At 42.6% G+C, this 23,365-nt stretch overlaps 1 protein-coding gene across 3 annotated transcripts in view; it reads right to left on the bottom strand.

Moving 5' to 3' along the window:
* The window catches only part of phkb (phosphorylase kinase, beta), a 349,249-nt gene that overhangs the window by 116,586 nt on the left and 209,298 nt on the right, over positions 1-23,365 (bottom strand). For all 3 annotated transcript variants that reach the window (XM_087995880.1, XM_043706918.2, XM_087995881.1), the window contains one exon: positions 1,304-1,462. In XM_087995880.1, coding sequence (XP_087852006.1) covers positions 1,304-1,462 — 159 coding nt within the window. The remainder of the gene's footprint in view (positions 1-1,303; positions 1,463-23,365) is intronic.

Here is a 23,365-nt window from a genome sequence, read left to right as displayed (position 1 = left end):
TAATTTATCTAGCCTCTCATCTTACTGCTTCTAGACTTAGTTACTAAACAAAACTCTGGTGTGGCCGCACTTGGAGTATTGTGTACAGTTCTGGTCACCGCATTATAAGAAGGACGTGGAAGCTTTGGAAAGGGTGCAGAGGAGATTTACTAGGATGTTGCCTGGTATGGAGAGAGGGTCTTACGAGGAAAGGCTGGGGGACTTGAGGCTGTTTTCATTAGAGAGAAGAAGGTTGAGAGATGACTTAATAGAGACATATAAGATAATCAGAGGGTTATAAAAGGTGGACAGGGAGAACCTTTTTCCAAGTATGGTGATGGCGAGCATGAGGGGCATAGCTTTAAATTGAGGGGTGATAGATATAGGAGGAGAAAGTGAGGACTGCAGATGCTGGAGATCAGAGCTGAAAATGTGTTGCTGGAAAAGCACAGCAGGTCAGGCAGCATCCAAGGAACAGGAGAATCAACGTTTCGGGCATGATTCCTGAAGAAGGGCTTATGCCCGAAACGTCGATTCTCCTGTTCCTTGGATGCTGCCTGACCTGCTGTACTCTTCCAGCAACACATTTTCAGGGTGATAGATATAGGACAGATGTCAGAGGTAGTTTCTTTACTCAGAGAATAGTAAGGGAATGGAAAGCTTTATTCCTGATGAAGGGCTTTTGCCCGAAACGTCGATTTCGAAGCTCCTTGGATGCTGTCTGAACTGCTGTGCTCTTCCAGCACCACTAATCCAGAATCTGGTTTCCAGCATCTGCAGTCATTGTTTTTACCTCTATGGAATGTTTTGCCTGCAACGGTAGTAGAATCGCCAACGTTAAGTACATTTAAGTCGTCATTAGACAAGCATATGGACGTACATGGAATAGTGTAGGTTAGATGGGCTTCAGATTGGTATGACAGGTCGGCGAAACATCGAGGGCTGAAAGAACATTACAGTGCAGTACAGGCCCATGTTCTATGTACTCTGATAGTCTGCCCAACTCTACTCCTCCACTCTTTGTCAACTTCTAGTGGCTGCACCCATTCTTGTTTAATTATCACTTCTGTTCTTGCCGACCTATGTTGGTTCTGTATAACCTGCATCTCAGATGGGAGGTTTTTATCCTTGTGTTCAAAACTGTCCATCGCTTTAAGTAGCCTCACTTATAACATTTCTGCAACTGCTTTAGCAGTGTTACTTTTCCTTATACTTCTGTAAATCACCTTGGGATGTTTTTTTCCACATTAAAGGAGCTATATAAAAGCATGTTGTTGCTGGTTTCAAATTTAATTTGTTGAGCCAACAGAATTATCTTACTTACCAAGCAGCTTTGCAATTATGTACAAAGCCTGTCCCCATAAGAAAAGACTTCCATCATGTCCAGAATTACTAGGAAAACGCTTTAGGCTGCCAGGTGCTGTCCTTTCTGATTCAATAAAATCAGCCGGTACATAATAGTACTTTGGTACAATGGCAAAGCCTATAGGGTTAAGGAATAGATATTGATTAAACATATGCATCATAAAATCCATTGATATCCCAAACAAAATGAAAAACAAACTTATTTATATGCAAACTCCACAGTAGTCAAGCTTTTCTTGAAGAAAACTTCAGGTGATTGGGGTAAACTTAGGTTTCAAATTGATCTTCACATTTCCTTTGTTATTCTTGCTTGTTCAGCTCGTGTTGTTAAGTCCAACTGTGCAAAATTCAAAATTGCAGTTTTATAATAAAGTAACATATTGATAATTATTACAACCTACGTGCACATATACAAATATACATAATACGAACCTGTTCTGTTAGTCAATAAGATCAGGGCTGATCTAATGTGGCCTTAACTCCACTTTCTTGCCTGTCCCCTCAATAACCCTAGACCCCTTTGCCAATCAAAAAGCTTCCACATTCAGCCTTGAATATATTCATTTACTAAGCCTCTACTGCTTGTTAGGTTCAGGATTCCAAATACTAATGATCCTCACAGAAGAAAATCCTCATCATAGGATCATAGAATCCCTGCAGTGTGGAAACAGGCCATTCAGCCCATTGGGTCCACACTGCCCCTGGGAAGAGTATCCCACCCAGACCCACTCCCCCTACCCCAACCCTGTAACCCTGCATTTCCCATGGATACGATGGGCAATATAGCATTACCAATCCACCTAACCTGCACATCTTTGTACTGTCTTAAATAGGAAACTTCCTATTTTGAATCTGTGTTTCTGTGTACAGCATTCAACCACGATGGGAAAGTACAAATATCTGCGCCAACCAAATCTGTTTGTTGATGGAGTTTCGGTTTGAATGTCAGGCCTCTAAGAATGCCCATGCGGGTCTTTGTTTAGCCTTCCAGGATGCATGCATTGTACCAGTCGAACTGGTGTCCCTCTTTGACTGTGTGTAAGGATACTAGTGATAGCTGGTCGTGTCTTTTGGGGGCTAGTTGGTGCTCATGTATCCTGATGGCTAGTTTTCTGCCTGTCTGTTTGATGTAATGCTTGTTGCAGTCCTTGCATGGTATTTTGTGTATGACACTCGTTCTGCTGGTTGTTGGTACAGGGTCCTTTAGAACCAGCAGAACGACCATCATATACAAAATACCCTGCAAGGACTGCAATAAACATTACAATGGACAGACTGGCAGGAAAATAGCCACCAGGATGCATGAGCACCAACTAGTCACCAAAAGACATGACCAACTATCACTAGTATCCTTACACATGGACAACAAGGGACACCAATTCGACTGGGACCATCCATCCATCCTGGGACAGGCTAAACAAAGACACGCGCAGGAATTCTGAGAGGCCTGGCATTCAAACCGGAACTCCATTAACAAACACATCAATTTGGACCCCATTTAGCAAACTCTCAGAAAAAGAACAGGAAGTGATATCACCCACCACAACACACTAAGACACATAAACAGAAAGCAGGACTGTACACCAGCACTTCAAAGGAGGCTCACTGATGATGTTATTATCCTCCCTCGACCTCTTCATTTCCAACTGCCACCGGGACATTAACTGCCTCAACCTGTCTACCACCCTCCCCCACTCCAACCTCTCACCCTCACAACGCGCAGCCCTCCAATCCCTCTGCTCCAATCCCAACCTCACCATCAAGCCAGCAGATAAAGGGGGCGCAGTGGTAGTCTGGCGCACTGACCTCTACACCGTTGAAGCCAAACGCCAACTCAAGGACACCTCTTCCTACCGCCCCCTCGACCATGACCCCACCCCCCATCACCAAACCATCATCTGCCAGACCATACAGAACGTCATCACCTCAGGAGATCTCCCACCCACAGCTTCCAACCTCATAGTCCTGGAACCCCGCACTGCCCGGTTCTACCTCCTTCCCAAGATCCACAAGCCTGACCACCCTGGCCGACCCATTGTCTCAGCATGCTCCTGCCCCACTGAACTCATCTCTACCCCTTGACACTGTCCTATCCCCCCTAGTCCAGGAACTCCCCATATACATTTGAGACACTACCCATGCCCTCCACCTCCTCCAAGACTTCCGTTTCCCCGGCCACCAACGCCTCATCTTCACCATGGATATCCAATCCCTCTACACTTCCATCCGCCACGACCAGGGCCTCAAAACCCTTTGTTTTTTCCTCTCTCGACATCCCCAACAGGACCTTTCCACCGACACTCCATTCGTTTGGCCGAACTGGTCCTCACCCTTAACAATTTCTCCTTCGAATCCTCCCACTTCCTCCAGACCAAAGGGGTAGCCATGGGCACACGTACTGGCCCAAGCTATGCCTGTCTCTTTGTTGGCTACATAGAACAGTTGATCTTCCGTAATTACACCGGCACCACTCCCCAAGCTTCCTCAGCTACATTTATGACTGCATTGGCGCCACCTCATGCTCCTGCGAGGAGGTTGAGCAATTCATCAACTTCACCAACACATTCCACCCTGACCTTAAATTTACCTGGACCATGTCTGACACCTCCCTCCCCTTCCTGGACCTCTCCATCTCCATTAATGATGACTGACTTGACACTGACAATTTTTACAAACCCACCGACTCCCACAGCTACCTGGATTACATCTCTTCCCAACCTACCTCTTGCAAAAATGCCATCCCATATTCCCAATTCCTCCGCCTCTGCCGTATCTGCTCCCAGAAGAACCAGTTCCACCACAGAACACATCAGATTGCCTCCTTCTTTAGAGACCACAATTTCCCTTCCCATGTGGTTAAAGATGTCCTCCAACGCATCTCGTCCACATCCCGCACCTCCGCCCTCAGACCCCATCCCTCCAACCGTAACAAGGACAGAACGCCCCTGGTGCTCACCTTCCACCCTACCAACCTTCGCATAAACCAAATCATCCGCCGACATTTCCGCCACCTCCAAACAGACCCCACCACCAGGGTTAAATTTCCCTCCCCACCCCTTTCTGCCTTCCGCAAAGACCGTTCCCTCCGTGACTACCTGGTCAGGTCCACGCCCCCCCTACAACCCACCCTCCTATCCTGGCACCTTCCCCTGCCACCGCAGGAACTGCAAAACCTGCGCCCACACCTTCTCCCTCCATCCAAGGCCCTAAAGAAGCCTTCCACATCCAAAGTTTTACCTGCACATCCACTAATATCATTTATTGCATCCGTTGCTCCCGATGCGGTCTCCTCTACATTGGGGAGACTGGACGCCTCCTAGCAGACCACTTTAGGGAACATCTCCGCAACAATCAACCACACCGCCCTGTGGCCTAACATTTCAACTTCCCCCTCCCACTCTGCCGAGGACATGGAGGTCCTGGGCCTCCTTCACCATCGCTCCCTCACCACCAGACGCCTGCAGGAAGAACGCCTCATCTTCCGCCTCGGAACACTTCAACCCCAGGGCATCAATGTGGACTTCAACAGCTTCCTCATTTCCCCTTCCCCTGCCTCACCCGAGTTCCAAACTTCCAGCTCAGCATTGTCCCCATGACTTGTCCTACCTGCCTATCTTCTTTTCCACCTATCCACTCCACCCTCCTCCCTGACCTATCACCTTCATCCCCTCCCCCACTCACCTATTGTACTCCATGCTACTTTCTCCCCACCCCTACCCTCCTCTAGCTTATCTCTCCACTCTTCAGGCTCTCTGCCTTTATTCCTGATGAAGGGCTTTTGCCCGAAATGTTGAGTTTGCTGCTCCTCTAATGCTGCCTGAACTGCTGTGCTCTTCCAGCACCACTAATCCAAAATCACTGATGATGTTACCTAGCATGGTGACAAAACGTCTGAGAACAAACCTTCCACTCAGCGAGCAAACCTACAACCTGAGCTACAAATCTTCACAAAAATCACAAGTTCCTTCACTGTCACTAGTTCAAAAATCTGGACTCGTCTCTTAATAGCTGTGTGGATGTAACTACATCATATGGACTGCAGTGATTCAGGAAGACAGTTCATGACCAATTAGGGCTGGGCAATAACTGTAGGCATAACCAACATCGTTCATACCCTTTGAGCGAGCAAGTGTATAAAATACAAACAGAATTAGTCCCTGGGCTGAGTCAATTCAATTATATTCAGATGAAGTAATTACTCAAAACAGTAAACCTTGATTTCAGGGAGCCATCTGAAATCCAAAGGCTGAAATGGATATTAAAAATTAATCTAAAATCCTTTTTCAAATTGATTTTTGTTTTAAAAATAAAATGCATCTTCATTATATTTTAGGTGCACTGTTACACTTTTTTTTAAAAGCAAAAAACGACAAGGACTTGTGTGGTTGGACTTTTTACTATCAGTAACATATGACATTAATATTATTAAAGATGGTAGTTGAAACAAATTGAAGTATTGATGTATGCTTTGTTCACTTTTGCAGGTTTTGGAGTTACGTATGTACAGTTTTACAGGGGATTAAGGAACAAATATTTATATGATATTCTAGCATTCAGGACTGTACTATGTTTTGATGCATACCATAAAAGTCACCCCTTCAATTTACCAGATGTACTGTGTGATGACTAGTCACTGAAACTCATCTACAGTTTTTAAAAAATATATAGTCACAACATAAATGTTCAAATCTGTTCAAAACAATTCTCACTTGTTTTTCAGTCAACTACAAAGGAGTGTACTTTCAAGTACCATTTGAAGCGGTTTTACATAAAGCAAATGACATTCTCATCAATCATTGACATAGAATATAATCTTCCTTCTCCTTGGATTCAAATTATTTTGCAGAGCTAAATAATATATTCGTGGCTACCAAATGTGATCCCTCTAAAAATTTATACTGCAGCCTCATCTTATATTGTTTGAGACTGCTTTTATTAATGTCTTGCAGCAGACAGGATATTGCACTGTTTCCTGAAGACCGTTTACATGTAAAACCTCCTCCTCTCTATGTTCAACAAAATAGACAATCTAGTTTAAAAAATTAAATACATAAGGCTGATTTGTTGGCAATCCAAAATGCAGATTTATTAAGATGCTGTTTATCAAAAATTAATAGAAATGAAAGACTTGAATAGTTGGATTTTCAATGGAATAACATTGCAGAGTGAGCGTCCACATAATTTAAATTATGAATAGCTCAACCGAGTAGACAGAAGCAGATTATTGTTAGCAGTTGAAGGCAGGCCACACTAATGAGATTGAATGTGAGAGATTTACCGTAGAGGATGGGAGAAATTTCTTAGAGTTTTGAGGTAGGGCCAGGTTCTACTTCAATGATTAGATTGGGTAGAGGACAAGAAGTGAAGAAAATGTAGCTACATATGCAAAGACTGGAAATGAAAAAATGGACACTGCTTTAAAAAAAACTAAAACTTTAACGGAGTTTGTTTGCAACAAAAAAAAACAAGCTAAATGATGCATATAATACAATGTTATTTCCTGGAACAGTGAATCCAGAAAAATTGGCACCATCTGTTATGGGTTCGGGAAACTCAGCATAATGACAGCCTTCGGATTGGTTCTGTATTAAGCTGCACCCTAACCAGTGAGTGTAACAAACTGAAACCTCTAGGAATGAGCTGCAACATCAGCTCTCTGTTCCCTTTCTCTGTAAAGTTGCTCTCTCCAACTGTCTGAAAAAGTAATAGGAAAAATAACATTCAGAGACACTGAAAGAAAGAATTATTTTAAAAAAACAGAAAAGGAATAACACCAGGTGCAAACAATCAACCAATGAAGCAAAGACCATAGCTGGCTTTGCAACCAACAGTGTGCGACCATTGATAAAGCATCAAGAAGGTTACGAGAAGAGCTTATTCTATTTTTGTGGTCTGAACTTATAAAACAGATCTGTTTCTTTTCACTGACTACATATTTTCCCAACAATATTGCATGTTTCAAACTGTCCTTTGTATTATTTGTGAATGGCTGTGCATTTGGAATGAAAGGTGTATATAACTTGCATAGCTTACATAGAACATAGAAGAATACAGCGCAGTACAGGCCCTTTGGCCCTCGATGTTGCCGATCCAAGCCCACCTAACCTACACTAGCCCACTATCCTCCATATGCCTATCCAATGCCCGCTTAAATGCCCATAAAGAGGGAGAGTCCACCACTGCTACTGGTAGGGCATTCCATAAACTCACGACTCGCTGAGTAAAGAATCTATCCCTAACATCTGTCCTATACCTATCACCCCTTAATTTAAAACTATGCCCCCTTGTAATAGCTGACTCCATACGTGGAAAAAGGTTCTCACGGTCAACCCTATCTAAACCCCTAATCATCTTGTACATCTCTATCAAGTCACCCCTAAACCTTCTTTTCTCCAATGAAAACAACCCCAAGTGCCTCAGCCTTTCCTCATACGATCTTCCTACCATACCAGGCAACATCCTGGTAAACCTCCTCTGCACCCGTTCCAGTGCCTCCACATCCTTCCTATAGTATGGCGACCAAAACTGCACACAATACACCAGATGCGGCCGCACCAGAGTCTTATACAACTGCAACATGATCTCAGGACTCCGGAACTCAATTCCTCTACCAATAAAAGCCAGTACACCATATGCCTTCTTCACTGCACTATTTACCTGGGTGGCAACTTTCAAAGATCTGTGTACATGGACACCAAGATTCCTCTGCTCATCCACACTACCAAGTATCCAACCATTAGCCCAGTACCCCATCTTTTTGTTACTCTTACCAAAGTGAATCACCTCACACTTACCTACATTGAACTCCATTTGCCACCTTTCTGCCCAGTTCTGCAGCTTATCTATATCCCGCTGTAACCTGCCACATCCTTCCTCACTGTTAACAACTCCTCCGACTTTCGTATCATCCGCAAACTTGCTCACCCAACCTTCCAGCCCCTCCTCCAGGTCATTTATAAAAATGACAAACAGCAATGGTCCCAAAACAGATCCTTGCGGAACACCGCTAGTAACGGCACTCCAAGATGAACCTTTACCATCAACTACTACCCTCTGTCTTCTTCCAGCCAGCCAATTCCTAATCCAAACCTCCAACTCCTCCGTATTTTTTGAAGTAGCCTACCATGGGGAACCTTATCAAACGTCTTACTAAAATCCATATACACCACATCTACCGCTTTCCCTTCATCCACCTCCTTAGTCACCTTCTCAAAGAATTCAATAAGGTTTGTGAGGCACGACCTGCCCTTCACAAAACCATGCTGACTATCCTTGATCACATTATTCCTATCCAGATGTTCATAAATCCTATCCCTTACAATTCTCTCCAAGATTTTGCCCACAACAGAAGTGAGACTCACCGGCCTATAGTTACTAGGGTTATCCCTACTCCTCTTCTTGAACAAGGGAACCACATTTGCTAGCCTCCAGTCTTCTGGCACTATTCCTGTAGACAACGAGGATATAAAAATCAAGGCCAATGGCTCTGCAGTCTCCTCCCTTGCTTCCCAGAGAATCCTAGGATAAATGCCATCAGGCCCAGGGGACTTATCTATTTTCACCCTTTCCAGAATTTCCAACACCTCTTCCCTACATACCTCAAAGCCATTCATTCTACTTAATTGTGACTCAGTATTCACATCGGCAACAATGTCCTGTTCCTGAGTGAATACTGACGAAAAGTATTCATTCAGTGTCTCCCCAATCTCTTCAGCCTCGACACGCAATTTCCCACTACTATCCTTGACTGGACCTATTCCTATCCTAGTCATTCTTTTATTCCTGACATACCTATAGAAAGCCTTTGGGTTTTCCCTAATCCTACCAACTAAGGACCTTTCATGTCCCCTCCTTGCTGCTCTTAGCTCTCTCTTCAGGTCCTTCCTGGCTACCTTATAACTCTCAATCACCCCAATTGAACCTTCACGCCTCACCTTTACATAGGCCACCCTCTTCCATTTAACAAGGGATTCCAATTCCTTATTAAACCACGGCTCCCTCACACGACCCTTTCCTCCCTGCCTGACAGGTACATACTTATCAAGGACACTCAATAGTTGCTCCTTGAACAAGCTCCACATATCAAATACGCCCTTGCCTTGAAGCCTACTTTTCCAAGCCACGCATCCTAAGTCATGCCTCACCGCATCATAATTTCCCTGCCCCCTGCTATAAGTCTTGCCCTGCAGTGCACACTTATCCCTCTCCATCACTAGAGTAAAATTCAAGTTTACATTCCCACCTAATATTGTATTGTCAGTAAACTTGGATACATTACTCTCAGTCTTCTTCTGTAACTCATTAACAGAAATTTGAAATGGTTGAGACCCTCAGCACTGATCCTTGCATGATTCTATTAGTTACAACCTTCCCCATTTGAAAATGCCCAATTTATCCCTTCTCTGTAGGGTGACACAGTGGTTAGCACTGCTGCCTCCCAGTGCCAGGGACCTGGATTCGATTCCAGCTCGGGCAACAGCCTGTGTTTAGCTTGCACCTTGTCCCATGTCTGTGTGGGTTTCCTCTAGATGTTCCGATTTCATCCCACTGTTGAAAGATGTGCAGGTTAGGTGAATTGGCCATGCCCAGTGTCCTGGGATGTTCAGGCTAGGTGGATTAATCATGCACTGTTAAAGGGATATGGTAGGGCTGTGGATGGGATGCTCTTCAGAGGGTAAATGTGGACTCAATGGGCTGAATGGCCTGCTCCCAATCTATAGGGTTTCTACAATCCTATGATTCTGCTTTCAGTCTGTTAACCAATACCTTATCCATGCTAACTTATTGTCCCCAACTCTATGAGTGTTCATCTTGCGTATCTATGTTTTGTATGATATCTTATGGATTGCCTTTTGAAAATCCAAGTATTTTCTAGCTACCAATACCCCTTTATCCACCTTATTTGTTTAATTCTCAAAAAACACAAATACATTTGTCAAAAACTACTTCCCTTTCATAAAACTACAGTGACTATGTTTGATTATACCAGGACTTTTTAAGTCGTAGAAATGTACAGCACGGAAACAGACCCTTCGGTCCAGCTCATCCATGCTGACCAGATATCCTAAATTAATCTATTCCCATTTGCCAGCACTTGGTCCATATGCTTCTAAACCTTTCTTATTCATGTACCCATCCATACGCCTTTTAAATTTAATACCAGTCTCCACCATTTCCTCTGGCAGCTCATTCCATATACACACCACCCTTTGCGTGAAAATTTTGCCCCTTAGGTCCCTTTTAAACCTTCCCCTTCTCACTCTAAACCTGTACCCTCTATTTTGGACTCCCCCAATCCAGGGAAACGACCTTGTCTATTTATACTATCCCATGCTCCTTATGGTTTTTCACATGTCTATAAGGTCACCTCTCATCCTCCCACCTTCCAGGAAAAACAGCCCCAGTCTATTCAGCCTCTCCCGATGGCTCAAACCCTCCAACTGTGGCAACATCCTTGTGAATCTTTTCTGAACTGCATTGTTATAACTTTTTTATTACCGGTAGTAGCTTTTATGGATTGGATAGGAACTTCTGGGAAACAGAAGTCGTGTCTGTTTTCTAGTCCTTTGCTCATCTTTGGGGCATACAGAAATGGGCCCCATGTTTCATGTGGTTAACTATTTAACTTGTACAAAGGTGTTTGTTTTGGGTTTGCCAGGCAATCATCATCTGCGGAGGTGGGAAATGAGGAAGGTTAACTCATCAGGGCCAGATTTAAATTCACCATGCTGTGTGAATAGTAAAGAATCACAGAAAATTTTATTTCTCCTGCATCTCAGGTGAGCTCATGAGCTAGATCCCAGGGCAGGGTTGCTCCTCAATTTTTGGAAGTAAATCTGGAGGTGATGCTGAACACAACGAGAGAAAGGAGGTAGTCTTCCTTCAAGTGACAAGTAAGGGCTACTCTCCCAGACCAAAAGGCATTAATAGACATCACTGTCAATGTCAACAGTACAAGTGGTCAGAAGATCTTGGATTTAGTAGAGAAAGTGACCTGGTGTTCTCTGGCAAAGTAAGTGCTACCTCTAACCGTCATTACAGGTCTCTGAGCACTATCCTCCAGCAGATGTACAAGCAGAGGAACCACAATGTGTAGGCTGCCCCTGAACACAGGAAGACTGTTTGCACAGGCTACTTACTGAATGCTCAAATTTTCTCAGCCATTGAGCTGCTGAAAACCTGCCACACTACCTCTAATGGATTAGAGATGATGTCAATGGTCACAGAAGACATAGTGCCTTGTTTTCTTTTATCCGTGCAGGAGAAGCAGACACTTAATTCCCAAGAGAGGGCTCAAACAGGTAGAAGAACACTTTCATGGCATCATACCAATATACCATCATACCATACGATTCCTGAAACCCTGTATTAGTGCCCAGTTGAGTATGACTGTGTCTGTTCATGATTCTGTAAAGGAGTCTGCTATAGCAGCCCCTAACGCTTGAATTTTCTTAAGTATATCAGTGATAGTGCTACTCACCCCATGCACCCTTCCTAAATATGTCACTGGAAAGGAGGTTATACCTAGACTGGCAACGAGTAAGGTCCTCTTACATCAGAGTTGTCTGATGCAGTGCAGGGTTATGGGCTGTGAATGGAGCAATCTATCCAGCTCAGACATTTTACTATTGCTCAGGGCTTTGAGTACATGAACACATCCATGGACAGAGCAGCTGACCTTTGGGAGAATCATATGTCACTGAACATGTAAGAAATATGCAGTGATCTATAGAGAACATGTACACGTCTGTATGGGGGATTCCATACAACTTGTGCTGCACTTGCACCAGTCAAGAACAGGGAATGTCACTGAAGAGTATGAGGGTGCCACCTCACATGGGGTATCACTATCTTCAGCCCATTTGGCCCATCTGACAATTAGCAGCATCTACATCGCAGGGCCCTGATGATGAAGTCTGTCTCTGTAATGAAGAAGATAAAGCAGCCCCTGAAGAGCTCCCACAAACACCTGCACAATGAGAAAAAATATAATACGTATCTCCATTGTAAGTTGAGACAAGACAGCATGCTGCCTCCGACTCCTTCACTTACATGGCTGATCAAACACAGAGGCTGCCGTGGAATGCACAATACCGAGCAGATCATTGTGGTGTCTTCTTACTGTTTTTGTGTATTATTTTCCTTTCTGAGCAGTGTAAATAAGGACATTTGAAGCCATACATGCAGTGGCAGGACAAAGGTACGAGGTGTTCTTCAATGGTAATGACAAGCCTGGCAGACGAATATATATGCTTCAATGTGTTGGAAATTGAGGCCCCTTGAAAACTATGTGCTTTTAGTATTCTAAATTTGGTATTTCTTGTGTAGCATGAGACCTCATTTCACTATGTTACAGTATTAACTAGCTTCCTATTCAAACAAAAGATTTATCATGTGCCGTATTACCTCATAGAAGGCTAGTTATTACTGTAATACACTGAAATGAGGTCTCGTGCTACACAGGAATATATGAGGTAATGTGGCACCTGATGTAAGCTGCCCGCTCACTTGTCATACATGTTTGCCTTTTTTGATCAGGGAATTGAGTACAAGAGTCAGATGTCATGTTACAGCTTTATGAGACTTTGGTTAGGCCATATCTAGAGTATAGCATTCAATTATGGAAAGGACATGGAGGCTTTGGAGAAGGTGCAAAAGACATTTACCAGGACGCTGCATGGATTAGAGGGTATGAGGTATAAGGAGAGGCTGTAAAAACTTGGATTAATTTCTCTCAAGTGGCAGAGGCTGAGGGGAGACTTGATAGAAGTCTATAAAAGTATGAGATGCATTGGTAGGGTTGACAGTCAAAATCTTTTTCCAAGTGTTGAAATGTCTAATACTACAGGGCATTCATTTAAAGTAACAGGGGGAAGTTCAAAGGAGATGTGAGGGGCAAGGTTTTTACACAGAGAGTGGTAGGATTCTTGAATGCGCTGCCGGGGGTGGTGGTGGTGGAGACAAATATGATAGGGGCATTTAAAGGACTTTTAGATAAAAACAGAAATATGCAAGGGATGGAGGGATATGAATCAAGAGCAGCAGAAGGAATTAGTTTAACTTACCATCATGTTTGGTAGAACATCGTGGGCCGAAGGGCCCATTTCTGTGCTCTCCTTTCTATATTCTACAAGTATTTTCAGCATGTCTGTTTCTTAGAAGGAATGAAAACTAAGTTTTGAATGGAAGTGAGCAAGGGGGACCAAGGTCACCCTGGCAGCACGAATAGCTGCTCATAGCCATTGGCGAAGAGGGTTTGGACAGGTGTTTGACATAACATAAATGGCCAGGCCCCAAAATAACACAGAGAGAGCTGTTAGAAGGGGATCCGGGCAGACAAGCTACCATTTTCTTGGGGCAAGGCCAGGACATCCACTAGGCCAAGGTGAAGACTGCAGATGTTGGAGATTAGAGTCAACAGTGTGGTGCTGGAAAAGCACAGCAGGGTCAGGTAGCATATGAGGAGCAGGAGAATTGACATTTCGGACAAATGTCGATTTTCCTACTCCTCAGATGCTGCCTGACCTGCTGTGCTTTTCTAGGACATTCACTACATCAATCCAAGGGAAAATAATGATCATTGCTAGTAAAGACTACCACAAAAGACTGCAAGATATCCTGGACGTGGGACTGCATTGTTTTACTCCTTCATTTTACAGGATTACTTTGAGATCAGTGAAGCATTCTCATCTGTTACGGGTCATTTATATTTTTCTTTGCCTAATCAAGTAATACACCATACCTAAAATGCTAACTCTCAATAAACTATCAGAAAGTTACTTCAAATTGTCAACTGCCTCTATTAGGTAACTGTGATCATAAACCTCCCAAAATGAACAAATGGCAGGAATATTTGCTAGACTGTGTCTTCAATGGAGGTGGTAGCACAGAATGTGTTCCATGTCAAGCCCTCAATCCTGGATCAGAGGAGCTCAGATGAACTACTCTTGAAACAGATCATCCCCACCATTATGGTATCCTGAGGAGACCTTCAAGCCTGATGCCATGCACAGCCACATCCTTGTGTGGTAGGAACACTACATCTTTGTTAGCATAGGCTCTTCTTCATTCCTCCCTTCAATACTTTGTTCCTCTTTTTTTTGAGTAGTTACCTTTAGGGAGATGATTGCCTAATGGTATTATCACCAAACTATTAATCCAGAATCTCAGCTAAAGTTCTGGGGACATGTTCAAATTCTGCTATGGCAAATGGTGGAATTTGAATTCAATACAAAAAAAAGGATTAAGATTTTAATAATAACCACAGAACCATTATCAATTGTCAGCAGAACACAGCTAGCTCACTAATGTCCTTTTGAGAACAAAATTTGCCATCCTCACCGAGTCTGCCCAACATGTGATTCCAGACCAACTTCAATGTGGATGAGTTGCAACTGCCGTCTGAAATGGTCTAGCAAGCAATTCCATTCAAGGGTAGCTAGGGAAGAACTATAAATACCAGCCAGTGTATCCATGTCCTCACTGTTCTCAAGATTGACAATTCTCTGAGGGGTCCTGTTATTGAGAGCACATAGTAGACTGCTACAGCAAGTAAGAACTATATAGCAGTGTATTACATTGTATCAAGAAACTTATCGAAGCACTAGTACCCCAAAAGAACAATGATCTACTCAATGCGAGTATTGGGAAGCCTTGGCTATATCACCTCTGTGGTTCTGTGGTGAGTAACTACTTCTACAAAGGTCATCCCCTATAATATCTAAACAGGTACTGTGAGAGCTGGAATGAAGAGCAACCTGGATTAGTGGAGGATGAAGGAGTCATTGTAACTAATGGGACAGTAAATGTATACATGAAGAAAATTCTGGTAGTGATCACAGACAGCTAAATGTTGATAGAGTGGAAAGGGTGTCATGTGGACACCTCTGATAATACATCACACCTGGGAGAATCCAACGATGCCAAAGTAAGTACACAGTACTTGGAAGGTCCTATCTATCACAAAGTGACTATGCTTTACAGTCCTGATAAGTTAATAAAGCAACAACCAGTGAGAAGCAATGCAAAGATAAAACAATTGCATTTTTATATAGCACTTTTCACAAGCACATGTCTCAATGTGCTTTATAGCCAATAAAATGTTTTTTGAATTGTAGTCATGGTGATATAGAAACTGACTTGAACACTCCAAAGTTTCTAAAAACAGCAATGTATTAACAACCAGATATGAGGTTTTTTTAATGTTATTGAGGAACAATTATTTTCCAGGACAAGATACCTCTCCTGGGGTTTTTGAAATAGTGCCATGGGATCTTTTACATCCACCTGAATCGGCAACTGAGGCCTCAGTTTCAAGTCACTTCCAAAGAAGGCACCCCTAATATTGCTGCACTCCCTCAGTATGGCACTTGAAATCAGCATTGAGTTTTATGCTAAAACCCCAGGATTGGAAAGTTAACCTGGAAGCTTGTGACTTAGAAGCAAGTCTGCTACCAATTAAGCCATAACAGACATCAGTGGTGTGTTATTTGTAGGAGCCAGAAGCAAACTACACAGTACAGTAACCTTCTGGAGAGCTGCATTCTCCTCCAGCATTAGTTCTTAGCCATTTCCTAATAGCTGCCACTTTGCAGGTTGATCTTATACTGAGGGCATGGGTATCTATGCCCTTTCTGCCCCTCATCCCTTCCTCCTGTCCTTGTGATGTTCAGCACTTCATCTATCCTGCACAGAAAGTTGCTCCATATTGTCCAAAGTCTGACTGACATGTCCCCATTGCCAGCTGCTGCATTCTTTCCGTTCAGATGACCTCAAATTATCCTCAGCTGCCTTGTCCTCTGCCCTTGCCTCCACAAAGCCACAATGTGACAATATCCTCGATGCCTCAGTACTTAATATCAGCCCATCACATACAAGGTACTAATGGCACCTGGTCCCCCTCTATTCACACAGCCCAGCTAGTACCCTGGGGCTGTCGTGACTCGCTTCTTACTTTGCACCCACCTCCTTCATCTGGTCTGTCCCACTGTTTGTGTGCCTCTACAAAAATCACATTAACCCTTATTACTGACTTTTTAATGATCGCCTTTTTCAGCCTTAATCAGGGACCAGTTGAAATTGTGGAGCAGTCCTTTCTTTGTCCTAATGAAAATGGCTGGCTGTGGATGTGGCAGAATCAAACTAGCATAGTGGCTGGGAACTTTGTTTGGAATTGCCCCATTTTCCTTGCTGACATTAAAAAGGGCCATAAAATGCACCCTCAGCATTTTCCTAATGGCTGATGTCAGGCTTCTTTCTCCAACCGTAGAGTTACATTTGCCATTTTCCAAACTGCAAGGATCAATGTCGATGGAATTTTGAAAATTTCTGCATTCAATATATCTACAACCAATTCTTTTAGATCTTTTGGATGTAGGCTATCAGATCCTGGAATTCACGGGTTTCTAATCCCTTAACTTACATTTTCTTGTCTGAAGCTTCTTATTCTTATGAACTTAGTTATGTTTTTTTTACTTCTGTTTTGTTCTGTAAAGCCAATCTCAAAATATTTGCACAACATTTTTGCCATCTCATCTTTCTCCATGCAATAAAAATCAAACTTCTACAGCTGTGGTTTTGCGCCTGGACTGGTCAAGTGACACCCTGTAAGATGCTTTAAGTTTTATGGTTGTCTAATGCACTCTCCATAACATGGTTTCTCAGGGACGTGTTGAGCTCAAAGGCAGAGAGGCCCTGGAATGAAAAGTCTCATCTGAGGAAAAGGAGGAACAGGAGGTGGAAAAGGTGAATGTACGAATGTACATGTGGAGATGGAAAACCTGATAAAAATTTCTTGGGTTTCTTCAGAATGCCATCAATGTCATGGAATATTTGACAAAGCATGTTTCAGCTGAGCCCTGCTAGCTAAGGAAGATGGCATAGTCTTCAACTTACTTTGACCTGTCTGTGAGAACACTTCCATTGAAGACAGAGCCTTAAGTAGATCCACTCTTAATGCCAATGCATGATGCAGATCTCCAAGCAGTTTCACTGTCCCTGTTCATCACCTCTGTGCTTGTTTTCTATTTCACATTAAAGGATTGAAGCTCACTTGTTGTGTTATGTTGAATATCCTGAGAGAATTAAGTGGGAGGTGTTATAATGAATATCCTGAGAGAATTTAAGTGGGAGAAGTGCCCAAATGCCAGGCCTCTGCCTCTCTATGATCCCTCATGCTTGCATCTTCTACTTCAAATCATAGTCAACACTTCAATAGCCTTGTCTGGATTCCAACACTTATGGTTGTGAAATTGGCTGCCTAACACACTCTCCAGAAACTAAGCATTCTGTCTCTGCAAAAATCCAGACTGCAGTTCAAACTCTCATTACCGGCTTACCCATACCTGCAGGTCAGCAATAGTGCCTTGTATTGGCAGAAAAGTCAATGCAATGTCAAGATCCCAACCACAGGGCTCTATGATCAGATCATAAGCAATTGAAACATGAGCAAGTCATTTCATCCCTGAAGCCTAATTCTATATTCAATAAACTGACAGTTAATCTGGTTGCAGCCTTAATTCCACTTTCCTGCTCACTCTCCTTGTCTCTCTTGTTGATCAAAAAAACCCTCTAATTCAGCCCTACGAACCCAATTTCCACGATTCTTTACGGAAGAGAATTCCACATACTAACAACCCTCTGAAAGAAGAAATTCCCCATCTCCATCTTAAATGTGAGACCTCATATTTTTAAATAGTGGACCCAAGTTTGGATTTTCCCAAACGAACAGTCATCCTCTTGTCAAGCCCTTCAAAATCTTACATGCTTTAATAAGGTCACCTCTCATTTTTCTAAATTCCAATAAATCTAAGACCAATCTCAAACCTTCCACAGAGGATAATCCCTTTATTCCAGGAAAGTTAGTGGGACATATTCACTTAGAATTCTGACTTGTAGCATGTTGATAGTAGACAAGCAGTGTGGAGTCAGAAGGTGAACTTTTACTGCAAAGTTCCTAGCCACTGACCTGCTCTGGTCATTGCAACATTTATATGGCTGCACCAGAGTTTTGTACAGATGCAATATGATCTTATGGTTCCGAAACTCAATCCCTCTACCAACAAAAGCTAACACACTGTATGCCTTCTTAACAACCCTGTCAACCTGGGTGGCAACTTTCAAGGATCCATGTACCTGGACACAGAGATCTCTCTGCTCATCTACACTACTAAGAATCTTGCCACTCGCCCAGTACTCTACATTGCTGTTACTCCTTCCAAAGTGAATAACCTCACACTTTTCCACATTAAACTCCATTTGTACCTTTCAGCCCAGCTCTGCAGCTTATCTATGTCTCTCTGTAACCTATAACATCCTTCGCCAGAATCCACAACTCCTCCGACCTTAGTACCATCTGCAAATTTACTAACCCATCCTTCTATACCCTCATCCAGGTCATTTATATAAATGACAAACAACAGTAAACCCAAAACAGATCCTTGCAAAACAGACCTGACTAGTAACTGAACTCCAGGATGAATATTTACCACCAACCACCACCCTCTGTCATCTTTCAGCTAGCCAACTTCTGATCCAAACCATTAAATCACCCTCAATCCCATGCCTCAATTTTTTGTTCAATAGCCTAACGTAGGGTACCTTATCAAATGCCTTACTGAAATCGATATACACTACATCAACCACTTTACCCTCATCCACCTGTTTGATCACCTTCTCAAAGAACTCAATAAGGTTTGTGAGGCATGACCTACCCTTCACAAAACTATCCCTAATCAGCTTATTCCTCTCTAGATGATTATAAATCCTATCTCTTATAACCCTTTCCAACACTTTACCCACAACTGAAGTAAGGCTATAATTTCCAGAGTTGTCTCTACACCCTTCTTGAACAAGGGAACAACATTTGCTGTCCTCCAGTCTACTGGCACGATTCCTGTGGACAATGATGACATAAAGATCAAAGCCAAAGACTTGGCAACCTCCTCTCTGGCTTCCCAGAAAATCCTAGGATAAATCCCATCCGGTCCAGGGGAATTGTCTATTTTGATAGTGGGGGAGTCAGTAATGGTAGTACCATTGACCTTCATTTGAAAAAGAATGTTGCATTACAAGTTGGAAATCATTTCAATGCTAAATATTCTCTTCTAGTTGTTTGATAACAAGGTTTTGTAAAACCACTTTTAAACAGTTGGAGAAATCTTATTTTGTCTTAAGAGAAGAGATTGAGTAGGTTAGGCTGATAATTGCTAGTTAGGAGGTCTAATTGAGATAAATAAGAGGACAAAGGAGATTGACAAAATAGACGGAGAGCAGATGTTACCCCTTGTGGTGCAATCTAGAATGATAATACATAGTCTTACGTTAAAGGGGGACAGTTTTAAACAGAGATGAGGAAGAATTACTTCTCTCAAAGGGTAATGAATCTGTGGAATTCACTACTCCAGACTTCACTATCCCAGTTGAGGCCAAGATGGCACCAGCCATGATTGTATTAAATCATGGAGCAAACTTCGAAGGCTGAATTGCCAACTCCTGCTTCAGTTCTGAAATGAACTTTTCAATTGGAATCATAGAATCTCTACAGCATGGAAACAGGCCCTTCGGCCCAACAAGTTCACACCGACCCTCTGAAGAGTAACCCAGACAGACCCATTCCCCTTTTACTCTACATTTACCCCAGGCTAATGCATATAATCTATGAATCTCTGAACACTATGGGCAATTTAGCATAGCCAATTCACCTAACCTGCACATCTTTGGATTGTGGGATGAAACCGGAGCACCCAGAGGAAACCCACACAGACACTGGGAGAACGTGGAAACTCCACACAGACAGTCACTTGAGGCTGGAATCGAACCTGGGTCCCTGGCACTGTGAGGCAGCAGTGCTAACACTGAGCCACATTGCTGCCCATTCCTCTTTTCCAACATAGGTTTTCGAATTCAGGACAGGACTACTAAACTGAATTTTTATCAAATCCTATGTCATTCCACTGCTAGGACCAATTGTGGGAAGGGAGTCAGAATGGCTAGCTAGCAGCACCCCAGATAGCATTTTATCAATGGTGGTCAATTAAAACTAAAAAAAAGTCAGTCAAATGTGGCTGACAGAGAAAATGAAGGAATATATAAGATTTAAAGAAAAGACTTATAAAGTGGCCAGAAACAATAATAAATCTGATTGTTGTGAAGCTTTCAGAATACTTCAAAGGAATGTAAAGAGATGGAGAAAGGAAGGATACAATATGAATGTGATTTAGGAAAAGAACTTAAAAATGGAATGTAAACATTTCTCCAGGTAAGTAAAAAAGGAAATATTTGGCTACAGTGAACATGTGTCCACTAAAAGCTGTGTCAGAAGAACTTTTAATGGTGAATACAGAATTGGCAGAGAAGCTAAATGATTACTTTGTGTCCATTCACACTGAGAAAGATAAAAGAAATCTCCAGAATTTTAGGTCCAGAAGGAGGAGGAGGAGTTGAAGGAAATTAGCATTCATAAGAAAGCTGTGCTGGAGAAACTAATGGGTTGAACGTTGGCAAGTCCCCAAGACTTGTCAGTCCAAATCACAGAGTGTTGGGTGGCGATGGAGATAATTGATGCATTGGTAATCATCTTCAAAAATTCCATAGATTTGGGAACAATTCCTGCAGATTACAAATTTGCAAATCTCACCCTACTATGTAAGAAAGGGCTAAGGGAAAAGAAGAGGGGAAATGCAAACCGATATCAGTGGTAGGAAAAATCTATCACAAAGGATGTGATAAATGGACACGGCTAAAAGCAATCTGGTTGGATATAGTCAGCATGGATTTACTCATGGAAAATCATGTTTGATAAACTTGGATTTTTTTTTAAAGGGTGTTACACACACAATTGCTTCATGGACACACTACATTCAGATGTTCATAAGGTTTTTCTTAAGGTTCCCCACAGGAGGTTGGTTAGCAAAATTAAAGGACATGGCACAAGGGGTAATGTGCTGGCTTGGATTAAAGATTGACTACAGGCAGAAAATAGACTGCCAGACTATAATGAGTAAATACCACAAAGATCAGTACTTGGATACGAGCTATTTACATACAATACATGTCAATGATATGGACATGGGGACCAAATGTAACATTTCCAAATTTGCAGATGATACAGAGCTAAACAGGAATGTGTGTTGAGGAATACTTAAAATGTTTTCAGGAGGATTTGGACAGATTGGTCAAGAACATGGCAGATGGAATATAATGTGGAAAAAAATGTGAGGTTATACACTTTGGTATGAAGAACAAATGTGCAGAGTATTTCTTAAATGGTGAGAGGTTGGAAAGTGCAGATTTGCAAAGGGATTTGGATGTCCTTGTGAATAATCCCTAAAGGCTAAGATGCAGGTGTTGTCTGGAGTGTTAGCCTTTATTGCAGGAGGATTTGAGTACAGGAGCAGTCAAGTTTGTATAGAATCTTGGTTAGACCTAGGGTACTGTGCGCAGTTATGGTGTCCTTATCACAGGAAATTGCCATTGAAGGAGTTTAATGAAGATCCACTTGTTCCCAGGAGGGTGGGATTGTCAAATAAGGAGAGATTGGGCAAACTTGGCCTGTATTGTCTAGAGTTTTGGAAAATAAGAGGTACTCTCATTGAAATAAAATACTTCGAGGGATGGGCAGTGTGTCTTGAGAGAGCATAATTTAAAAATAAGAAGGATACCATTTAGGACAAAGATTAAGAAAAGCTCTTTTACTTCAGAGGGTTGTTGAAGTTCAGTATGTTTAAAGTGGAGGTTGGTAGATTTCTATGGCATAAAGGGTTAGAGAATAGTATTGGTAAAAGATGTTGAAGTCTTCGATCAGCTACAAGCGTAATAAATGATGTAACAGGCTGAAAGCCCTTTTCCTGTTCTTGTGTTCCTAAGAGGTCACCATGGGACTGCCATCCAATTCAGGCAGGCAGCCTGCCTGCCAAAGTTGCCCACCAAGGAAAAGGGTATCAGTGTCACCAACAGAAATGGCTCCAACTGAAGCTGCAGATTGAAGATGGCACCTTCAATGAAAAACAGACAAGAAATAAATCATGTAGTCAGTAGACCATTAGGAGGATCATTAGTCAGAACCTAGAATGTTTTCTTTTATTTTTTTAACTGAATTTGGGCAACTTTGACTAGGGCTATTGACTCCCTCCCTACAATTGCTTTGAGAAGGTGATGATGAGCTGCCTTTTTAAACCACTGCAGTTCTTGTGGTGCTGGACTGTATCCTTTAATAGTCTCGCTGGTACACTATAAAACAGTATAGTGTTTCTGAGTGGTATAATAATATTTTCAAAGCCTAATAGTACAATTCCAGGTGCTGCATCAAGACTAACATAAGCATGATAATCCTTCAATATCATCATAGGAGGATGGAATGGCTGCAAACTCTTTCATACCTTTTTGTTTCATTATTCATTTCATTCAGAGTGGATGTAGGCTTTGGTATTCCATGGCAAAACCACTATGTGATGGGCATGGATTTCACAGATGATGTGCCTTGCTGGCTGAAGAATCATGCATTTCCAAGCCATGACCATTAGTCTAGAGAGTAGCAGTGCCAAGGTTGGTCTACACATCAGCTACAAGAGGACCAAGACAATGATAAGTAAATGGCAACAAGGCCTTCACATCACCATCAGGGAAAGAATAGCAAGGACAACTCCTACCTAGGAAGCTACATCACTGAGCAGGACAATGCAGAGACATCTACGCTGGACTTTTCGGGGTTCCACACAAAGTGGGAACCGAACATCAGCAGTGCCTAGAGGCTGTGAGCCTATCAGTCTATAGTAGTATTAATTGCAAAGTCTATGGAACATCTGCGTTCCATATAAATTGGATGTCTTTCGCCAGCACTGGCTACCAAAGATCTTGGGTATCACATGGAAAAGTAGCACTCACTATGTCCAAGGAGGACAGCTCAGAGGGTTGACTGGACGTGGTGATGGCAATAGGATGATGTTGGCAGGTCACATCCTTTGCCTCACTGACAGACACCTTGTCAGGGTGGAAGCAGAATGCACACTAGCAAGTGGAAGAC

The sequence above is a fragment of the Chiloscyllium plagiosum genome, unplaced genomic scaffold (assembly GCF_037043375.1).
Source record: "Chiloscyllium plagiosum isolate Xiang-an unplaced genomic scaffold, Cpla_swu_hap1 HiC_scaffold_17, whole genome shotgun sequence".
Classification (NCBI taxonomy): Eukaryota; Metazoa; Chordata; class Chondrichthyes; order Orectolobiformes; family Hemiscylliidae; genus Chiloscyllium; species Chiloscyllium plagiosum.
This window is presented reverse-complemented; position numbering and strand designations above follow the sequence as displayed.